We start from the raw sequence: 22,747 nt of genomic DNA, 5'->3' as shown, positions 1-22,747 counted from the left end.
GCGTGGCAGCTGACTGGAGAGGAGGGAGTCTTCTGGAGGAGAGACACTGAGGGAAGCTCTGGAGAGATAAATGGTGAGGGGTGTGGGAGGGAGGTTAGAAACAGAAGAGGGATTTAAATATTGTTGTGTCCGTGAAACTACATCAGGTCATGTGATTCTACCTGTTCTCAGCAGAGAGCTCTTCCCAAGGTCCAAATATCTCTTCACAGACTCAGGGCACTGCTGGGTGAAGAAGTAGTTCCACTTTTCATTGTGAGCTCTATCTCTGTCCCACTTGTGTTTGGTGATGACAGCTTGTGGTTTTGGAGCGATCCATGTCAGTGTCTTCAGGTCAAATGCTATGAAGTCTTCTCCATCATAACCAAACTGAACAAACCCATTAACCTCTCCAGTCTCATCATCCCATTCACAGCCATCCATCATCTGGAAGATGTGGACACCTGAGAGAGAGACAGAGTGCAGAGTGAGATCCCACAGAGGGTTACAGGAGGCTGGAGCCTATGTGAGGCTGCAGTTTAGAGGTTGAGGAACATGTGGAAGAGTCACCTCTTCATTGCAAGACCAACACACAGAAATACACAAACTGACATCAAGGGGTCAAACGTTCCAACCAAAACGTACTTGACCTGCAGTTTTTAAGCATCCAGATCAAACCAAACATGACAAGAAGGGCAACACACACACACATACACACACAGACACACACACACACACACACACACACACACACACACGCACGCACACGCACACACACACACACACACACACACACACGCACGCACACGTACACACACACACACGCGCGCGCGCGCGCACACACACACACACACGCATACACACACACATGCACACACACGCACGCATACACACACATGCACTAACACACACACACACACACACACACACACACACACGCATACACACACATGCACACACACGCACGCATACACACACACACACACGCACACACACACGCACACACACACACAGAGGCCAAGATTCAAATGTAAAACCCTTTTGCTCAGTTTTTCAGTGAATCCAGCACATAGCTACCAGGGAAACTATATATAATATTAATATTGACGACCCATTTTGAAAGAGTCCCTCACATTACATGGCTGGTAATAGAGGGAGAGATATGAGTGAAGAATATATGCACATTTAGTAAACTGTGTATGTGTTTGGACATGTAAACATGTGTGTTTATAATGCAACTATATCTGTTAGCTATTTGACAAAAAACACAACTTTACATTTTTACAGTATTTTTACTTACCTTCAGTTTGGTTCAGTTGCTGCTTCAAAATGTCAATGTGAGCTTTGTATTCATATTGGTCTAATAAACACTGCTGCGTGCACCACTCCAAGTACTGTGGATCATCTTCAAACATTTTTTTTGACCAGTCCTGTTTGCCTTCTGCTGTCTTACTGATGCTGTCATAGTAACCCATTGGAACTTCATCAACCAACCCAACACCCACAAAATCTGGGAAGTTTTTGACTGCAGAGGACGTTGTGATGAAAAACTTCAGTGAGTGTTTCACTGTAAGAGAAAGAAGTTTTAAGGGTTTTTAAGTTCAGTGTTTTACTAATCATGCATTTATCTATACATGTGATAATAACATTTATCTTACTTTTTAGGAATTATGTGATTTTATCATATTATTTAATTTGATTATTCAGATTTTTAAAAACGTTTATACATAATCATAAGTAGGAAGCTACTATAATATGAGCCCAGCAACCTGATCTGTGTTTAGTCGATGTGGAAAATTAAATTAAATTAAATAATTTCAGAATGGTGACTTTGGTGAATAATGTTCAATGACATCAGTATCAAAAACCTCAAATCCTCAAATCTCCAAACCTGGATAAATAAACCTAGAGGTATGGGAGAAAAAAGGGGTGAAGTGACCCTAAATGGACCAGAATGAAAGAGGCTCAGGTTTATCTGAGCAGCTTAAAAGTTCACCTCAGCAACTCCAGTCCCAGAAGACAATTAAAACACTGAAATTCCATTTTTTGCATAATGATAGGCTTATCATGGACTTTTAGCTACTTGAAATAAAAATGTCCAGACAGCTCTGATGGAGGGCTGTTTTATTACCAACAATTCTATTATATGAACCTGAAATCTGTGTAACAGCTGACCTGTTGGATGTGCAGCAGAACACAAAACATTAATTAAGATCCTGATCTATCCTGTTGGCTTGTTTATGAAGCTGTGTCATGTGTGTAAATGCTCACATCACTCTCTCAATTTAAAGACGCACTTATTGTTTCAGCTGCTGTGTGATGCTGCAGGTGTTTAATAAAGTCAAAGGAAATAATCCGACACACAGCCAAATGTTAACAACATACAGAACATCAGTACTGTACAGAAACTGTTATTTCTGCAAAACCCTGAATATATTCAGTGTCAGTGACACCTGAATGGCATTATTGGTAAGATTCATAGATTAATTTAAGATGTTTCAGACCTGAATTAATCTCATTAATATCTGTATTTTGTTGGACATCTCAATAGTTTATGTAACAGATATGAGAGACACGTAAAAGTAGAGAATACAGTACTAGTCAGAAGTTTGGACACACTTTCTCATTCAAGAGAATGGGAAGACCTCTCACAAGTTACACTTGTTAAAAGCACAAAAAAATGAACTAGCAGTGAAAAGACATGTTTAAATCTGAAGTATGTTGATCTCTGCAGTAAATGTGCAGTATATGAATAGGGTGCAATTATATTTTAAAATATAAATATAACTGCTGAAATAGAAGTGACATAACTATTCAAAAAAGATTATTCAGTTACCTGGAGATACAACATGACAAAAGAGAAGCAACAACATGAAATCCTTCATCTTGCTTCAATACAGACATTAAAAAACACTGTGATGGAAGAAAGACTGTTAACAGTGTGAACAGTCAAATGAAATGACCAATAGAAATTATAAATAGCTGTGCATCACGTGTTACCAGGAGGAGTAAATTCAATATCTGACTGGCTGATCAGATTCAACAGGAAAATGCAGGAAATATGTTTATTTGTTTTGTTATTTACCTGAAATTTAATAACATGTAGTGACATGAGCAGCTGTTTAAAGTCATATAACACAATTTATTCAATGAGGCAGTTTAAAGTGTTTTATAACCCGACTGTGGGGGAGGAAGTGGTGATGGTGGAGATGCTCTAGCAGCTGTTTCTCTGTGGTGACCTCACAGCTGAGACATTTCAGAGTTATGTTGCTCTCTAGTGGTAAAATAGGGAAATACACACTCAGAGTCACAAGGTTCAGTGTACTCCTTCATTAACAAATGAAAATTTGTGGTATGTGTGTGTGTGTCGGTGTGTATGTTTGTAGTGATAGTGTAAGCTGTTTCTTTTATCCTCACACATTTTGACAACTGATAAAATTTTAAAAAGTAAGCTGATGCTTTTGTTAACCTTTCCTGCTTCAGCGTCCAGACCGTGGTCGGGGAACACAGGGGAGACTTTGTTTACTACTCCAGGACCGAAGTCACCGCTAACTTCGGGGTTAACTCCCTCCACTTTATCAACAGGTAGCAAGCAAGAAACAGGAACTCAGCTTCAATCTTGAGGAGTTGCAGCATTTATTCTCTGTCAGAACTGCTCCAACTGTACAAACACTGTACTATTACTGTCACAGCTAACTGCTAACTTAACTCTCTCTCTCAGCTCCGGTCGCCGCTAACACAGTCACAACCGCTCGCTTACTTGCTCAACCACCCACATGCCTCATGCCCCCCCGCACTGGGCCATCTCTTTAAGAGACTACGCCACTCGTGTAACACTGTCCAGGTATCAGGGACAAGCTTTACTAGAGTGTTTCCCAAAACTTGGGACAAAACCTTTAAGCCTACACATCTGAACATTTGAGATAAACACAGGTATGATGTAACAGGAAGACCTCTTAAGCAGGTTTTCAGGAGAATTTTATTTTATTAATTGAAGGTAAATATAAATACTATTAGAACAAATAGGAACAAAAATGACACTAGAAAATGTTGCAGCTCCTGTAGACAAAATGAAGTTCACCAAAAAATCATGTTTTACATTCACCAGTGAAAGGATGATTGATTAACAATTCATTATTAATCATTATCTTGTAGATGATGTAAAGACAAACTTTAACTGAAGTGAAAATATTTAGCCAAAAACAGATCACATGACCTTAGAGAAGACGTATACTGTCATATAGACAAATCAATTTTTCCATTTTTGCGATATGGGTTAGGGTTAGTAAATAAAGTACATCTATCAGTACCACAGATAAAACCCTCATTAATCCTCTAACACCAATAATCTGAGCATTAACAATAATGTTACAATGACATTAACATTTATCATCTGCATGACAAATACAGGACATGTGAAGATGGCAAATGTATAAGATACAAATATAAGCTCTAAGAAGTGTTATTGCTTTAATATGTGAGTTTCAATGAAAGGAGGAGTATCTAAATATTCAGAAATGTATTTATGTTTTGTAAAATTGTGGAAACATTTACAAGTTTATGTTTAAAAAGAGTTACAGCTGTTACTTGGACTGGAGGAGCAATGTGTGTTGGAAGACTAAAACATAACTCAGATATTTATACTTTGGTTAAAGTGAGAGAAGTCGGGATGCAGTGTTCACACTATGTGAGTAATCACAATAGAACAGAGAAACAAAAACATTAAAATGTCTTTTCAATCGTGGCCTAGTGCAGAATCTTCATTAGTGTTTCTAAAATGCAAACTGTCAAACTAATTGTGAGTGAAAGCATGAGTAGTTGAACATTTAAAGTTTTAGGATGTTTGGTTCCAGCTCAGTTCCTGCAACAACAACAACAACAACAACAACAACAGAGTATCATCATGTCTCCAATGAATGGATTTGATGTTAATCATCATCAAAGACAGTACATCACATGACTAACTGATAAGACATAACTCACAGATATTTATACTTTAGTTAAAGTGAGAGAAGTTGAGATGCAGTGTTCAAACTGTAATCACAATGAAACAAAGAGAGAAACAAAAACTGTGTTTTTTCAATCGTGGCCTAGTGCAGAATCTTCATTAGTGTTTCTAAAATACAACTGTCAAACTAATTGTTAGTGAAAGCATGAGTAGTTGAACATTTAAAGTTTTAGGTTTGACTCCAGCGTTAGAAGCAGAGGTTAAAGTGCTGCATGTCTCCCATCATCATCAAAGACAGTACATCACATGACTAACTGATATGAAATTAATATCTGAAGACAAAAGATGCCCCACTGGAGTAACGTTGTGGCTCTTTGGTGTCTGGTAGCTGCTGCAGTGATTCATCTCCACCAAAGGTTTGAGGAAACAGCTGGACAGCAGCATCAGTTCTCTCCAGATGTTGTTACTCCTGCAGTGGAGGATTCACATCGACATTAATGCTTCTATCAGCTCTCAGATAATCTTCACAGATATCATTCTTCACTGCATCCACTGATGACCTGAAACTCATAAATCTGATCTATGAATTCACACTTTAGTTTGATGTATCATGTGACTTTCTGACGGGTCCTGTGATGTCACATCTCAATATTCATTAAAGTTTTGTTAATGAACATTTATGGTGCAAAATAGAATAAAATATTGAAGCCACAGCATCTTTATTTGAGTTCACTATTCTCATCTAAATCGTTACTGGAAAGCTGCAAAGACAGAGTAACAAATAGAAAAGGACCTGGAATTATTAGTGGTCATATTATACAGTAAATATGTGTTTGATTTTAGTCCAAAATAAAAAAAAATCACTCAGTATTACATTAAAACCTCAGTGTCAGCTGTTTCCTGTAACTATACTGGATCTCTTGACTTAGAAATTCTGCCAAATCAGCCAAACAGTTTTTTAACAAACACAGACTTTCAGTATATTTATGAGAGTATTATATCAGTATACTGTAGCTAGTTTCAGGTGGAGCAACAGAGAGATTCTTCATACAGTATCTGCACAGTGTTGATGACATGATGAAATACTCACTGTGATCAGTTAAGAGCTGCATCTCTGACCTCAGAAATTTCAAAGGATGATGGGTCTGAAGCTATAAAAGAAAAACAAGATGTCAGTAATTCAATTCAAACTATTAAATGCATTTATTTGTACAGAGAGAGAGAAATAAAATCACACAATACTCACAGTTTGCAGGACTGAATCCTGAAATACAGATGAGAGATTACAATACTTCAAAATGTAAAATGTCAGAATTTATGAAAGCAAACAAAGAAAACACTAATAAATGTTTTATAGAAACACTGTATTAATTTCACTCATTTCTGCTTTTCAAGCTACTGAACATCAGCCAGGTTACACTGTTATTTGTTGTTAAAATGACTTGATGATGAGTAAAAGTATGTTTGTCTCTCACCATTATCTCTCCTTCTCCAGATGAAGACTCCAGTGATGCAGACTGCCAGGAGCAGCAGCAGTCCTACAACACCTCCAATAACAGGACCAGCAGGGAACTCTGAGGGAGAAACTGGAACCAGAACAAAACATTCACAGTGCATCAAGGGCATGCAAATGCACTTCTGGTATTTTCACCTTTAATAATGTGTGATAATCATACATCATTATTGAAGATCACGTTTCTTATTTTCATCCCTTAAAACACAGGACTTTCCCCGTCGTGACACACAGACAGTTTGGGAATCCTGTGAGAGTTTTCTGCTGAGGAAACTTATTATTGTCCAGGATGTGCAGAGTTGTAAATATGAGTACAGCAGCTCAATTATACTGCCAAAAGCAGATGATGTCTCTTTCTAGGTGAAATTAATGTTACTGGACATGTTGATGTGATGGTTTAATTTGGCATCACAATAATTCATACAATGACCATCTGCAGGTGAAAACCACCTTAGTGCTTCAGACCTCTGTGTGTCCATCCTGTGTCTATGTTGTACCTGTTCCCTGTCTTTGTTGTATTACACCTTTTGTGTTTTTGTTATTGTAATACTAAAGCTTTGTTCTTTATGTTTTTCATCCTGTCATCTTTGAGTTGATCACCCTGTCCTCCCTGAAAGTTCTTGCTCTCTCCTGCATGGTCACATGTTTCCTCAGATCAGCAACAATTCTAGTTTGTTCTTACTTGTTTTAATAAATCTTATTTTCACATACAAACAGTAGATTGTCTTGTGAGTAATCCCATGACAGTGCAATAAATAAAATACAAGTAAAGTAAAAATGTGGTCTAGCATTTTGCATGTTGTGTTTCTGTTTTCTGACATTATGTTTTATGTTTAATTTGGTTAGATTTGTGACAGACCTGTGCTCCTAATCATTTGCTGGCACATCACTAGATTTGAACTGTTTTTTGTTGCATTCACTAAAGTAATTTTAAGTAGGTCATGTGCATAATGTAACAAGTAAGAAACAATATTTATTTGAATGAGCAGAACAGCAGTTTTGTTTGTTAACCCTGGACTTAACTAACCTTCTGCTCCAGAAAGTCAAGATTGTTTCAAACTCATTCAAATTGTAAAATCAGAGCTCAGGTTTAACATCTTCTAAATGTTCATGGCAAATTACATGTATAATAAAAAACAGCCTCAACCTACGTTTAATAAGAAAACATAGTAAAGTCAGTATTCCAGTCTTACCCCAGTTGGTTCTGATCACTGCTTTGTCCAGTTCGGTGATGATGTCGTTCTTTGCACCAGAGAGATGAAACACACATTCGTACCTTCTCCAGTCTTCAGGTGTGACTGATGAAAGGTTCAGGTCAACACTCATCTGGAAGGATCCATCATGGTTGGGGAGGATTTCTCCGTGTTCCACGTCCTCATAAAGCTCCTCTCCATCTTTCCTCCAGAACATCATGGCTCTGTGAGGGTGGAAACCTGTAGCGTGGCAGCTGACTGGAGAGGAGGGAGTCTTCTGGAGGAGAGACACTGAGGGAAGCTCTGAAGAGATAAATGGTGAGGGGTGTGGAAGGGAGGTTAGAAACAGAAGATGCATTTAAATATTGTTGTGTCCATGAAACTACATCAGGTCATGTGATTCTACCTGTTCTCAGCAGAGAGGTCTTCCCATAGTCCAAATTTCTCTTCACTAACTCAGGGCACTGCTGGGTGAAGAAGTAGTTCCACCCTTCATTGAGAGCTCTATCTCTGTCCCACTTGTGTTTGGTGATGACAGCTTGTGGTTTTGGAGCGATCCATGTCAGTGTCTTCAGGTCAAATGCTATGAAGTCTTCTCCATCATAACCAAACTGACCAAAACCATTAACCTCTCCAGTCTCATCATCCCATTCACAGCTGCTCATCATCTGGAAGATGTGGACACCTGAGAGAGAGACAGAGTGCAGAATGAGATCCCACAGAGGGTTACAGGTGGCTGGAGCCTATGTGAGGCTGCAGTTTTAGAAAATTTCAAGGAACATGTGGAAGAGTCACCTCTTCATTGCAAGACCAACACACAGAAATACATGAACTGACATCAAGGGGTCAAACTTACCAACCAAAACATACTTGACCTGCAGTTTTTAAGCATCCAGATCAAACCAAACATGACAAGAAGGGCCACACACACACAGACACACACACACACAGACACACACACACACACACACACACACACATACACACACACGCACACGCACACACACACACAGACACACACACACACACACACACACACACGTACACACACACGCGCACACACACACACGCACACACACACACACGCACACACACACAGACACACACACATACACACACAAACACACATGCACACACACACACATACACACCGGCATGCACGCACACACACACACATGTACACACATGCACGCATACACACATGCACACACACGCACACACACACACACACATGCACTAACACACGCACACACGCACACACACACAAAATAAAGCCAAGATTCAAATGTAGAACCCTTTTGCTCAGTTTTTCAGTGAATTCAGCACATAGCTACCAGGGAAACTATATATAATATTAATATTGACGACCCATTTTGAAAGAGTCCTTCACCTTACATGGCTGGTAATAGAGGGAGAGATATGAGTGAAGAATATGTGCACATTTAGTAAACTGTGTTTGTGTTTGGACATGTAAACATGTGTGTTTATAGTGGAACTATATGTGTTTGCTATTTGACAAAAAACACAACTTTACATTTTGACAGTATTTTTACTTACCTTCAGTTTGGTTCAGTTGCTGCTTCAAAATGTCAATGTGAGCTTTATAGTCATATTGGTTTGATAAACACCTCTGAGTGCACAACTCCAAGTGTTGTGGATCATCTTCAAACATTTTTTGTGACCAGTCCTGTTTGCCTTCTAATTTCTTAATGATGCTGTCATAGTAAGCTGTTGGAACTTCATCAACCAACGCAACAACCACATAATCTGGGAAGTTTTTGACTCCAGAGGACGTTGTGGTGAAAAACTTCAGCGAGTGTTTCACTGTAAGAGAAAGAAGTTTTAAGGGTTTTTAAGTTCATTTTTTTATAATCATGCATTTATCTATACTTGTGATAATAACATTTAATTACATTAAATATTTTGTCCAGCATGAAACCTCAGACACACAAAGTTAGTGATGAGCTGGTGATGAAAGTAGAACATCTACCAACCTAAGAGCCAGATATTATACTTGGAATGATTGAGACTAAACAAAAGCTAAAAGGAGAGTGAATATTGACCTTCCATTGGCCAGGCAGCCAAAAACACAACTCAAAACATAAATGAATGCTGGATATGTTAATAGGCAATTTTTGTTGGCACATTTGCCATAATGACTAAGACAGCTTTATTAAACTTACTGATCATCATTTTATATAACGTTAGTAATGACTACATATACACTCAAGTGTAAATCTAATCAAAATGTTAAATCTTGATATAAATATCTGTACACTGCTATGAGATTCCTGAAAGTGGAACAACATATGGTGAGCAAAGCATATGAATTACAACTATTTATCAGTGTTTTCTCTAATTTGCCTTATTTTGCTTGAATAATGAAAAATATCTTAATCTGTAGAAATTTTGTTATTTTATTATGTTATTTAATTTGATTAATTACATTAAAAAAAAAAAAAACATTGTACAAAACTAATAAAATAATTTCAGAAATGTGACTTTGGTGAATAATTTTCAATAACATCAGTATCAAAAACCTCAAACCAAGAAGGAACAAAAGCCAAATAAATCAGGCCTAGGTCAGTGATGATTACAAGATAAAGACCTCATAATTGCAAAATAGTTTTCTGATGAATTCATATTAACCAGATACTTCCTCTCAATGATGAGGTAAATATCTTAAACATAATATAGCTATTAGTTGTACATTTAATCCTACTATAGGAGATGCTACATTAGTATGAGAACAAATTATTTGAAGAAAATATCTCTCCAGTTTTTTCTGCTCTTAATGCAATGTGCCTCCATACCAATCAATATATTTTATTGACTTGAATCAATAATTAATCAGCAGTGAACAGCCATGTCAAAATCTGAGGTATGTTAAGCTCTGCAGTAAATGTACAGTTATATTTAAAAGAGATACTGCAATATGATAAAAAATTGTGAAATTGTGCTTTACTACATGATGCTGGTACATTAAGCTGCAGTTAATAGTCTAAGTGAGAATCATTACACTTAATGAAAGACCAACATCGTCTGAAGCAGAAGGTCATACTCAAGTATCTCCTCTTGTGTCACATAGACTCCACACATGCAGTTATTAAAGTGTTAATACATTTTTTAGACAGATTTGGAATATCTGTAGTTTTAAAATACACTGAAACGTGAACTAGCCCATGATTTACGCCTTGGCTTATAGTTTTCACATTATTATGTTATAAGTTAATGTTGTATTCCTGTCTTGCAACACTCTTGTAATCTACAGTACAGCACTGGCCATTAGAAGGTGTAAATGTAATGAGAATATTGCCTTGAAATCACAGTTACAGTCACAAAGGTCTTCTTATGAAACATTAAATTCATTGGTGTCATTCACTGTGTATTTAAAACAAATCCAGATACAAAATGTAAAGACTCCTTTATTAAAGTAATACTTGAGGTATGTGCTTTGAGATTTCAACTTAATTCTTGTTCTGTGAATAATTATATTATTATAACATATTATATCATATTAGGCCTAGATTATATTATACTGCAGTACAGAATCTATAATCTGAGGTTACAGCATGAGTAAACATTTGTTACAGTTTTATTTTTTATATTTAAATTAATTTCAATGAATGACACTGTTCAATAAAGTCAAAGGAAATAATCCGACACACAGCCAGATGTTAACAACATACAGAACATCAGTACTGTACAGAAACTGTTATTTTTGCAAAACCCCAAATATATTCAGCTTCAGTGACACCTGAACGGCATTATTGGTTAGATTCATAGATTAATCTAACACGTTTCAGACCTGAATTAATCTCATTAATAGCTGCATTTCATTGGACATCTCAATAGTTTATGTAACAGATATGAGAGAGAAGTAAAAGAAGAGAATACAGCACTAGTCAGAAGTTTGGACACACTTTCTCATTCAAGAGAATGGGAAGACCTCTCACAAGTTTCACTTGTTAAAAGCAGAATAAAAACAGTGTTAAAAATGAACTAGCAGTGAATAGACATGTTTAAATCTGAGGTATGTTGATCTCTGCAGTAAATGTGCAGTTTATGAATATGATGTGCATAAATGCTGAAATAGAAGTTAAACAACTGTTTAAAAAGATTATTCAGTTACCTGGAGATGCAACATGGCAAAAGAGAAGCAACAACATGAAATCCTTCATCCTGCTTCAATACAGACATTAAAAAACACTGTGATGGAAGAAAGACTGTTAACAGTGTGTACAGTCAAATGAAATGACCAATAGAAATTATAAATAGCTGTGCATCACGTGTTACCAGGAGGAGTAAATTCAATATCTGACTGGCTGATCAGATTCAACAGGAAAATGCAGGAAATGTGTTTTTTGTTTTGTTATTTACAAGAACTTTAATAGCATGTAGTGACGTGAGCAGCTGTTTAAAGTCATATAAGACAATTTATTCAATGAGGCAGTTTAAAGTGTTTTATAACCCGACAGTGGGGGAGGAAGTAGTGATGGTGGAAATGCTCTAGCAGCTGTTTCTCTGTGGTGACCTCACAGCTGAGACATTTCAGAGTTATGTTGCTCTCTAGTGGTAAAATAGGGAAATACACACTCTGAGTCACAAGGTTCAGTGTACTCCTTCATTAACAAATGAAAATTTGCGGTATGTGTGTGTGTAACAGAGAGATTCTTCATACAGTATCTGCACAGTGTTGATGACATGATGAAATACTCACTGTGATCAGTTAAGAGCTGCATCTTTGACCTCAGAAATTTCAAAGGATGATGGGTCTGAAGCTATAAAAGAAAAACAAGGTGTCAGTAATTCAATTCAAACTTTTAACTGCATTTATTTGTACAGAGAGACAGAGAAATAAAATGACATAATACTCACAGCTTGCAGGACTGAATCCTGAAATACAGATGAGAGATTACAATACTTCAAAATGTAAAATGTCAGAATTTATGAAAGCAAACAAAGAAAACACTAATAAATGTTTTATAGAAACACTGTATTAGTTTCACTGATTTCCTCTTTTATTTTGAAAGGTAAGAGAGTAACTCTTTAGCTGGAGGTCATGTTACTGAACATCAGCCAGGTTACACTGTTATTTGTTGTTAAAATGACTTGATGATGAGTAAAAGTATGGTTGTCTCTCACCATTATCTCTCCTTCTCCAGATGAAGACTCCAGTGATGCAGACTGCCAGGAGCAGCAGCAGTCCTATAACACGTCTAATATCAAGACCAGCAGGGAACTTTGAGGGAGAAACTTGAACCAGAACAAAACATTCACAGTGCATCAAGTGCATGCCAATGCATTTTTGGTATTTTCACCTGTTATTACCTAAACTGATGTATAATAATCATACATCATTATTGACAATCACATTTGTTGCTTTCATACCATTAAAACACAGGACTTTCTCGCTTTTTTCCTTTGACAGTTTTCTGATGAGGAAACTTATTATTGTCCAGGATGTGCAGAGTTGTTAATATGAGTACAGCAGCTCTGTTATACTGTCAATAGCAGATGATGTCTCTTTTTAAGCGAAATTCACTGGAAATGTTGATCCGACGGTCACCATGTTTTATTTTGCATATAATGTACAATTACCATCTTTAGTTGCACACCACCTTAGTGCTGTGGAAGAATTTTATTAAACCTTCTGACCTCTGCGTGTCCATCCTGTGTTTGTTCTTCACCTTTTTCACCCTCGTCATCTTTTTGCTTAATAAACTTTTTTCACATACATAAATTGTCTTTGTCCATACCAGTGCAATAAATAAAATACAAATAAAATTACAAATGTGTTTTTGCATGTTGTAATTCTTTTTTTCTGAAATTCTTTTTAAAATTTAAATTGTTTAGATTTGTGTTTTAAATACAAAGCAGGAATAAAGGTGTTTGTGTAATTTTAGTGAGATGTATTTGGGTGAGCCCTCACCAAAGAAAATTACAGTAACATTAAAGAACATAGGTTCGCTGTGCTGTCGACCTTTTCCTGAGCAGGTGGACAGTGGACTGTGCAAAACTCAGTCATTCTTGGCACCTAGATTGCAGTGTGCTGCTGGATTGGCAACAGCACATCTTCAACTGCACCCTTCCTCCTGTGAGGCACATGGCAACTCACCCAGATACCAGACTGGTGCAGGTGAGGATATAACTTCAAGTAAATGTCAGTTTGCTGGTGCAGATACGCTCCTAACGGTGTCCTAACACCAAAACAGAGGCCTTTGTCTGGACCACTGAAATGCATTTTATGGCATCCACTTAAGTAATTTAAGTAGGTCATGTGCATAAGGTAACAAGTAAAAAACTACATTTTTCTGACTGGCTGATCAGATTCAACAGGAAAATGCAGGAAACGTGTGTGTGTCTGTGTTTGTGTGTGTGTGTGTGTGTGTGAGAGAGAGTGAGTGTTTTTTTCTCATCAGAAGTTTAATAGCATGTAGTAAAATGAGCAGCTGCTTAAAGTCAGAAATAAAATTGATCTAAAATCAGTAAACATGCTCAAAGAAAATACTTAAAAGACCAGTAGGCAAAGCAAGGTAAGGCAAGAGTGTATATGGCACAATTCATACTATGAGGCAGTTTCAAAGTGCTTTATTGAGAAGGAATTTTATACAAAAACTTTGTTAGAATTCAAATTAAAAGGGAATTAAAATGTTTTCTCCGTCTATGCAAACTTTTTAATTTGAGTCTCTGTTACCTTTTGCTGCCTGCTTTCAGTAAAGCTCTTTGTCTGTGCTTGTCTGCTGCTAAAGTCCAAAACACACCGAATCTGACACTTCAGACATGATGCAATTCCTCACCTGAGGAGCTAATATGGTCCAGCTGCAGATTGAGAATTTTTATTATTTTTCACACAGATGCACAAACAACCAGTGATTTCTGTTAAAGGGCCTCATCCTACATGTTGTAACCCTACAAGAAAACCCAAAGTTTTTGTTTTATTTTTGTCTTCATTTCAGTCTCTCACCTTCCAACAGTAACAAACAACCTGCTAAACTCTCTGTCCAGATGTCATCCCTCCTCCTGTTGTTGGGCCCTTATTGACCCCCCCTATACATAGTAGCGCTCTAAAGCTGAAATTATCAGATGATTAATTGATAAGTCGATTGACAGATAAATAATTGGACTCAACATCTTTGGGTTTTTGACTGTTGATCAGACAAAACAAGTAATCTGAATATGTTAACTTGGGCATCAAAGAATAATGATTGACATTTTTCACTATTTTCTGAAATTTAATTGTCAGACAGTCTCTATCTGGTCTTGAAGAGTCCCACTTATTACATAATTTGAAGCATCCCTCCTCAAGACCAGGACCACAAGATGGAGGACCTGTCAAAGAAACATCGGTCAGACGGTGACATTGTGTCCCTGGCCAAAAGTGTTTCTGATTGGACAGAAAAACCAGCAACATGCACATCTGAAATCCTGCCAATCAAATCACATTGCTTTGTAGTGGACCTGTGCACATATTAGGAATAAAGATATGCATGTGTAAGTGTCAATTTCTCCTTAATATTAGGTCTAGTTCAATTTTAGTTGTAAAACTTGTGAGTAGATGTCAAAGTGCTTTACTGATAAAAAAACAACCTGTGAATGACTCCTTATATGTGAAAAAGGGCTTAAGAATTCAAACTAAAAGTTATACCTGTTCCTGCCTGCTAAAGTTCTTTGTCTGTGCTTGTCTGCTGCTAAAGTTCAAAACACACCGAATCTGACACTTCAGACATGATGCAATTCCTCCCCTGAAGAGCTAATAATGTGTCCACCTGCAGATTGTCAAGTAATTGTTATATTTTATATTATCGTCATAATCTGTGGGGCTGGAGATGATCAGGTCTGGGTTTTTCTACCTCAGTGAGTTTCTCCTTTTATGCTGTGAAAGCTACACAGCTAATACACGCAATACAGTAGACATGGTTGAGTTACAGTGATCATGATGTGATACAGATGCACAAGCAACCAGACTAGTTTCTGTTGAAAGGCCTCACCCTACTGCATTAGTATTGTTTTGTGTATTTATGTTGTTACATTTGCTATGATGTAACCCCACAAAAACAAACAAAAGATTTTGTTCATTGTATTTGTGTCATCTCAGTCACCCATCTTTCCTTGGCAACAAGCAACCTGCTAAACGTGTTTCTATTTTTTATTTATTCTCACTTTCTTCCTCATAAATTAGATTTCTGTGTGATAGGTCACGTACAGATCTCTCTGGATTGCTGACATGCCAAAATGAACAGAAATAGCATAAGTTTACATTACAGAGTAATTAAAATGAGAAGTGTGTCCAGATGTCATCCTTCCTCCAGAGTTTTAATGAATGAAGTTTAAAATCTTCTACATTCAATTAATGTTAGATAATGTGGAATAATGTTACATAATAGTGCTTACCATTAATAATGTACTTTCAGGGCTCTACCCTCTAGCCCAGTGGTTCTCAACCTAGGGGTCAGGTGTCTCCAAAGGGTCACAAGATAAATCTGAGGGGTTGGGAGATAATTAATGGAAGAGGAAAGACGAAAAAACAAAGTTCTGATGCACAATTTTGTATTGATTTTTTGATCCTTTCTATAATGTTTGTTTTTTTATGAGTTGTTGTACCTCTTTGTGCCTCATTTAAATGAATTTGAATGAAACCATCTAGAAGGGAAATCACTGTGCTGACAACTAATACATTTCTTTTTGAAATTTTGAAAGAGTCACAAGCCAAAAAGACTGGGACTGCTGTAGACTATTGACCATGAGTAATTATTATTATTTCATCTGCACAACAGACTTTTTTCCTTTTCTTTATAGTTCAACATCTTTAAGTTGAAGCCACGTTCATGTATTCTGTGAGAATATTCATCTTACTCTAACAACAGTTGACAAACATATGTTTGAAATAATGAGGAAAAAAAAGAGGAATGTAATGATGACGAATGAATGTGACAGTCAACACAGGAAGTGATTTCGAGTATTTCTATTCAACATCTACTTGTGTATAGAAACCCAATGGAAAAGAATGACCTCATCTTTAAATTCATGCAGTTATTACCCATATTTATGTAAGATAAATGTATTTACAAATACATTATATGGGTGTTCTGAGTTCTGAATCACATACACACAAAATTATCCACATACCCAACTTATACAAAATACATTTCTTACATTTTATAATCATGTTTAAACAATATTAAATATTAACTACTGAGTTTTTCAAAAATGCCAACACTGTGAGCATCACAAATTAAATTATATCCACCTTCTTTTTAATGGGTTCGGGGAGGAATTTATCATAAAATCCTGATTAATAAAAGACAAACTATTAGTATGTACACTTAAAATACAAAAAGATTAAAATATTCATGATTTAGTTAAATTTTGTAAACAGAAGACTTCATTAATCTACAATGCTTTTAAAAAAATAATATATTTTGTTTTTGTACCTACATCATTTTATAAAATATGTTTCAAATATTTCATTTGAGTAAACAGGTTATTTGTCCTTCTGATGGAAAAGTTTCTGAAAGCATTTATGCCTCATTCAGCATTTTTCTTCTCTCAGTAACTTCACTCATCTTCAGCCACAGAGTTTTCTATTCAGCTATAATATGACAGTAATTTTACAAGAGAATTAAGAAACAAAAACAGAAGGTTCTTGTTTAACTAGAGGTGTAAATAGTCACAAAGCATTTACTGTTTTGTCGTCTGTGTAGCAAATCACTGTATGCAGGATGGTGTGTTTATTTCATTCAGGCTTCAGGTTTCAGTTTCATGGAGACTTCAGAGCTGTTGTCAGGAGCTGTGAGGTCAGAAACACACTGTTAGTCCACTTATCCTATACTGAACTGCTACTATCTTTTATGTATTGTAGGTACGTATACTCTGTTAAGATGTGTACGGGCAGTAATTCTGATGCCTGGAACTATAAACTATGTTTGGACACTGCCAAAATAAATTATTAATTATTATTTAGCAGTAGGACCAGGCTGCCAAGCTTAACACCAGCATTTCAAAGAAAAAACTCTTCAAATTGTAAATGCGCTTTGATAGTTGTCATTTTATCCATCTGTCTGAGGTAAACTGGACATTTCAATCAAGTCATTGCTTCTAGTGTTTCTGCCAAATATAAGAAAACGTACTAGATTCAGATCAGCTAACTGTTGTGTTTCTAAGTTGCTCCTGGCAGTGTCCTGAGGATAAAATCAAGCTTTTTTCAATCAACTTTTGTTAGATCAGATAAAATAGAATAAATGTTCTACTCATGACATGGAGGGTAGTTGGCTGAAAAAGAAAGAAAAGACAAATAATCAATATTATTTGTTACTGTTTTCCCCCAATTGAATCTAATCCCCTCTGATAATAAATAATCCCTTTTACCTTTTTTCTCTCATATTTTGGTTACATGACTGTGGTTTGGAGCCTAACAGTATTTACTCTTGGCTGCTTCACATTTCGGTGTATTAACTGAATCTTTTGTAATCTGCATCAAAACATCAACTCAAAGTCTAAAGTCAAAGCACCTAAAACATTAAATGATACTGTAAAATATTTCAGTTTAAGTCTCTCACTTTTCTTCTTTATGTAAACTGTGACTCCAAAAGCAGCAATGATGAAAACAGCCACTGCAGTGATGATGGGGATGGTCAGGTCAAGCGGCTTCTCTACTGAATAAAAAAAACGACAAAAAGTCACGACTTGTACCAGTGAAGCAAGTCAGAACATAAGCACATCCATCCACCTGTTTATTACGTTTATTAAGACTGATGAGCAGATCAGTTCCTGTCCATGAAAATGTCTGTGCATGTCTCTGAGTAACATCTGATTCCAGTCTTACCCCAGTTGGTCCTGATCACTGCTTTGTCCAGTTTTGTGATGATGTCATCGTTGACACCAGAGAGCCGAAACACACATTCGTACCTCCTCCAGTCTTCAGGTGTGACTGATGAAAGGTTCAGGTCAACACTCATCTGAAATGATCCATCATGGTTGGGGAGGATCTCTCCGTGTTCCACGTCCTCATGAAGCTCCTCTCCATCTTTCCTCCAGAACATCTCGGCTCTGTGAGGGTAGAAACCTGTAGCGTGGCAGCTGACTGGAGAGGAGGGAGTCTTCTGGAGGAGAGACACTGAGGGAAGGTCTGGAGAGAGAGAGAGTCGAACCATATATTTAGTGAAATACAATACTTAGTCTTTCAAAAAATTATTATAATTGTTATTATAATAATTATTAAAAGTTATTACAAATAATCATTGTCCCGATGTCTAAAGGATAAGGCTGGCAATTTTGTATATTTTTGTTATTGTCAACAAATCTCATGTGCAGAGCCAAACCAAAAATTAACTGATCCTACTAACAAGTATTGTCTGTATCCAAAGCCTGACATATCTTATTCCTCTGTGCTGTGGACCTCTGTTGTTGTCCAAAAACTATTAAAACACATCAGTGAGTCTCATCGCTGCACTGGGTGACATGTTCCTTCCTTACGAAGTGTTTGGGTACTATAGTTTGTTTAGAAACAGCTCCAATGACTGATAACAGCAATCATGTTTTCAGTCTAAGGAGAACAGTTCCTTGTAATGTGCCACTGAGCGTGTGCATGTGTGTACATTGTATAGAGAAGTGAGATAAAGAGAGAATAAAACATTCCATGTTGCTTCATATTCACTGCACAACAAAAACAGAAGAGACATGAAAATTGTCCATGAAACAACAGTGAATATGAATCTACCTGTTCTCTGCTGAGAGCTTTTCCAAAAGTTCAGATACTTCTTGAGTTTCTCAGGGCAACGCTCTGTGACGAAGCTTTTCCAGAACTCATTTCTAGATTCATCTTTGTCCCACTCGTGTTTAGTGGTGACTGCTTGTGGTTTTGGAGCAATCCATGTCAGAGTCTTCAGGTCCAAAGATATGAAGTGTTCTCCATTATAACCGTACTGTTGATAACCATTAATCTCTCCAGTCTCATCATCCCATTCACATCCAGCCATCTGCTGGACAACATGGACACCTGAGAGAGAGACAGTAAATCATAGTGAAAGCCCAGCAAGTCAACTATTAGTTGTTGAAACAAATATTGATTTACAACAATTAAACACATTTGCATGTCTGTTACAAGTTATTATATGTCAATATCCCCTCCAGTCAAAAATGTGTTGTCCTTTTTGTTCCTTCAGTTGGATGTTTGAGCTTCACTGTGCAGAATAATTAAATCTGAGTTTAAGCTGTGTACTTACGAGCATGATTTCTGACATCACAACTACTTTGGAGCTAAACATGGTTCAATATGCAACTTACACAAGTGGATATGTCTTACGTCCAGCAGGTAATCAATGACAAATATTTGCATATTCATGAACCTGAATTAACTGATTTTTTGGCCACTTGTTTTAAGTAGTGAACACACTATTGACATATCATCATCTTTAAAATTGATATGTCGAATTTGTTAGCGTTTGTTGCTTATTTCCACATCCAGCAGTTACAGAGCTACGTTATCATTAATTTGGAGTCGTGTTTCTGTCCACCTGGTGAATGTAAGTCCAATATTCACTCTCTTTTAGCTCTGTTTTTGCTCTCTACCAACTACCAGGGAAATATCTGGCTTTTTAGCTGCTAAATGCTCCACTATGTTTACCAGCTAGTCTACAGCTAACTGTGTCTGTCTGTTGTTTGGTACTGAGCAGGTGGTGTACAGTGGCTTTTTAGAGCTTTGTCTCTGAAAACCAAAAACAATGCTATGAGAGTGCTGAGAGTGAACCAAAACAATAAAGTTTTAGCCAGACAGCTAAACAATGAGCTGAAACTCTCTATAAAGTTCCATAAAGCCAAGGGGAGTTTCAGGGTCGCTGATAATTCTCTGTAGGTTCATCACTACCAGCCACGGCTCTGCCATTAAACACAGACATTTGATACAATGTTATTTTAAAAAAAATATTGATTATAGGCACTTTAACTAATTGATTCAACTTTTTTGTGGAAAAGCCATAGCAGACAAATTATTATTCAAAGTATAGTATTGCAACTTTACCCCTCATGTCTGAGGGGCAAAGTTGCATCTAAATTACTCACAAACACATTAAGAGCTTTGACCCTTCACTGATGTTACTCTCTTTGCCTCTGTTGTTGCAGTTTGGCAGCATCCAGTCTGTCTCATTAATATGTGTGTTGAGTCCTGCTGTGTTCTTCAGTCAGGTGTGTAGATGAAGAGTAAACCTACATATCTACATCTGTTTGGTTGACAACATCTGATTGGTTTGACAGTAAAACAGGTAAAACATTTTAGCTGTGGTCTACCTCCAGTTCGGTTGAGGCGATGCTTGAAAGTGTCAGTTTCTTCTTTGAAGACTTGGTGGTAATCCATACAGTTGAGTCTGTTTCTTTCCCAGCGTTGAGGATCTTCCCCGATTAATTTACTCATCCAGTCCTGTTTAAGTTCTGTTGTCTTGATGTTGCTGTCATAGTAAGCCACCTCAACTTCATTAAACACTGCAACAGCCTCAAAGTCTGGAAAGTTTGAGACTCCAGATGATGCAGTGAGGTAAAACTTCAAGGAGTGTTTCACTGTAGGACAAAGAGTTCAAGTTTTTAAACTCCATTTACTTTCTATATGGTTTCATTGTATGACTGGCTGTAAATTCCCTTATTTTATTTTATTTCAGTTCAGTCACTATAAGTAGAGAAGTCAGTGCATCTTACAATATATCAGCATTAGCTTATCCTGTGTCAAAATGTTTAGATTTAGATGTAGGCTATTTTAAAATTGAGGTGAATGCTCTATGAATATTATATTATTATATATTATAACACACACACACACACACACACACACACACACATATATATATATATATATATATATATATATATATATATATATATATATATATATATATGTTAGGGATGTGCAGAAAGCCCAGTATTTGCATCTGTATTTGTTGAGGCAGCAAAATTATTTGTATTTCTATTTGTATTTGAATGAAAGTGGAAAAAATCTTGTTTTTGTTTTTATTACGCTTTTAATTTTAGAAAATTAAAGTGTTACAGTAAGTGTTCATAAATAAACTACCTTATGAAGGAAGTCCCCACACTGGGTCTTGAACTGGAGTCTCCCAGATCATAGACGACTGTGCTGACTACTGAGCTAAAACTTTACTCATCACCTCATTGCAGACAGACCTCTAACTAACAAATATTTGTATGAAACAAATATTTGTAAAAAAAAAAAAAACAACATTATTTGTGCTTTGCTGAATAATGTATTTGTACCCCTAATATATATATATATATATATATATATATATATATATATATATATATACACACACACACACACACACATATATATACATATATATATATACACACACACATATATATAACTCCCTTAAAACTCCATGCATACCATATTATTGTGTAATTAAAGATATACACATATATAATATTATATTACTGTTTTTCATCCATGACAAGTCTTCCATAGCTGTGCACTTGAGAGAGGTAAGTTTGCCCGTTATAAGATACTACAGTGCTGGACCAACATGCGTACTTGGAGCTAATTTTCAAAAGTATAGACCCATTTCTAAACTTGCTTTTCTCAAATTCATGTAATGAAGTCGAAGACATAAACATAACAAATCCCTGGGGTGTGGGTGAAGCTTGGTTGCCAAACTCACATGCATAAAAAATATTTGTCACAGCAAAGGGCAAAAGCATTTGATTTTTATGAACTTTATCCATATATGTATATAGTGATTCATACGAGGAAATTGCAACGTAAGTTATGGGAAATTAAAGTCCAAATCCCCAATCGTTACTCCCTTGTTCCTCACTGTCTTGTTATGACATCTTGTCTATATTTAACTACCAGTAACAACCGATAAGTATTTTATATGCACGGATTCATACGAGGAAGTTACACCAGAAGATCCGAATTAAATGACGGAAAGTTATACAAAGTTAAACGCAGGCTGTATTATAATGTGTTACCAAACATGAATGCTGAAACAAAAGTTACACAACTGCTTAAATAAGATGATTCCATTACCTGGAAATACAACATGGCAAAAGAGAGGCAACAACATGATCCCCTTCATCTTGCTTTGATAGCGACATTAAAAAACAGTGAAG

At 36.5% G+C, this 22,747-nt stretch overlaps 3 protein-coding genes across 3 annotated transcripts; all 3 read right to left on the bottom strand.

Annotated features, from left to right (window-relative positions):
* Positions 1-147: 147 nt before the first annotated feature.
* Positions 148-2,888, bottom strand: LOC137198334 (major histocompatibility complex class I-related gene protein-like). Its single transcript, XM_067612093.1, has 3 exons — positions 2,813-2,888; positions 1,277-1,543; positions 148-440 (listed from the first exon to the last, which is right to left on the bottom strand). The coding sequence occupies exons 1-3, from the start codon at positions 2,859-2,861 to the stop codon at positions 148-150; spliced, it is 609 nt and encodes a 202-aa protein (XP_067468194.1). The 5' UTR covers positions 2,862-2,888.
* A 4,691-nt stretch (positions 2,889-7,579) lies between these two features.
* LOC137198606 (major histocompatibility complex class I-related gene protein-like) lies at positions 7,580-13,338 on the bottom strand. The gene is made up of 6 exons (XM_067612455.1): positions 13,281-13,338; positions 12,776-12,886; positions 9,188-9,454; positions 8,037-8,315; positions 7,631-7,933; positions 7,580-7,584 (listed from the first exon to the last, which is right to left on the bottom strand). The coding sequence occupies exons 1-6, from the start codon at positions 13,336-13,338 to the stop codon at positions 7,580-7,582; spliced, it is 1,023 nt and encodes a 340-aa protein (XP_067468556.1).
* A 2,840-nt stretch (positions 13,339-16,178) lies between these two features.
* On the bottom strand, positions 16,179-22,747 carry LOC137198335 (major histocompatibility complex class I-related gene protein-like). Its single transcript, XM_067612094.1, has 5 exons — positions 22,665-22,747; positions 20,915-21,181; positions 19,350-19,628; positions 18,456-18,758; positions 16,179-18,285 (listed from the first exon to the last, which is right to left on the bottom strand). The coding sequence occupies exons 1-5, from the start codon at positions 22,711-22,713 to the stop codon at positions 18,107-18,109; spliced, it is 1,077 nt and encodes a 358-aa protein (XP_067468195.1). The 5' UTR covers positions 22,714-22,747; the 3' UTR covers positions 16,179-18,106.

This window comes from Thunnus thynnus, chromosome 15, assembly GCF_963924715.1.
Source record: "Thunnus thynnus chromosome 15, fThuThy2.1, whole genome shotgun sequence".
Classification (NCBI taxonomy): domain Eukaryota; kingdom Metazoa; phylum Chordata; class Actinopteri; order Scombriformes; family Scombridae; genus Thunnus; species Thunnus thynnus.
Note: the sequence above shows the minus strand (reverse complement) of the source record. Positions and strands in the feature narration are given on the sequence as shown.

Bases quoted from the DNA above. Each gene is read 5' to 3' on its own strand.
- LOC137198335 (XM_067612094.1), bottom strand. From the start codon at position 22,713: ATGAAGGGGATCATGTTGTTGCCTCTCTTTTGCCATGTTGTATTTCCA. The intron at 19,629-20,914 runs GTAGACCACAGC...TCTCTCTCTCAG, and splicing joins TCGCCTCAACCGAACTGGAG to GTGTCCATGTTGTCCAGCAG. The intron at 18,286-18,455 runs GTAAGACTGGAA...TTTTTTATTCAG, and splicing joins AGTGATCAGGACCAACTGGG to TAGAGAAGCCGCTTGACCTG.
- LOC137198334 (XM_067612093.1), bottom strand. From the start codon at position 2,861: ATGAAGGATTTCATGTTGTTGCTTCTCTTTTGTCATGTTGTATCTCCA. The intron at 1,544-2,812 runs GTAACTGAATAA...TTTCTCTTACAG, and splicing joins TTGTCATGTTGTATCTCCAG to TGAAACACTCACTGAAGTTT. The intron at 441-1,276 runs GTAAGTAAAAAT...TCTCTCTCTCAG, and splicing joins GCAACTGAACCAAACTGAAG to GTGTCCACATCTTCCAGATG.
- LOC137198606 (XM_067612455.1), bottom strand. From the start codon at position 13,338: ATGACGAGGGTGAAAAAGGTGAAGAACAAACACAGGATGGACACGCAG. The intron at 8,316-9,187 runs GTAAGTAAAAAT...TCTCTCTCTCAG, and splicing joins GCAACTGAACCAAACTGAAG to GTGTCCACATCTTCCAGATG. The intron at 7,934-8,036 runs GTAGAATCACAT...TTATCTCTTCAG, and splicing joins GACCTCTCTGCTGAGAACAG to AGCTTCCCTCAGTGTCTCTC.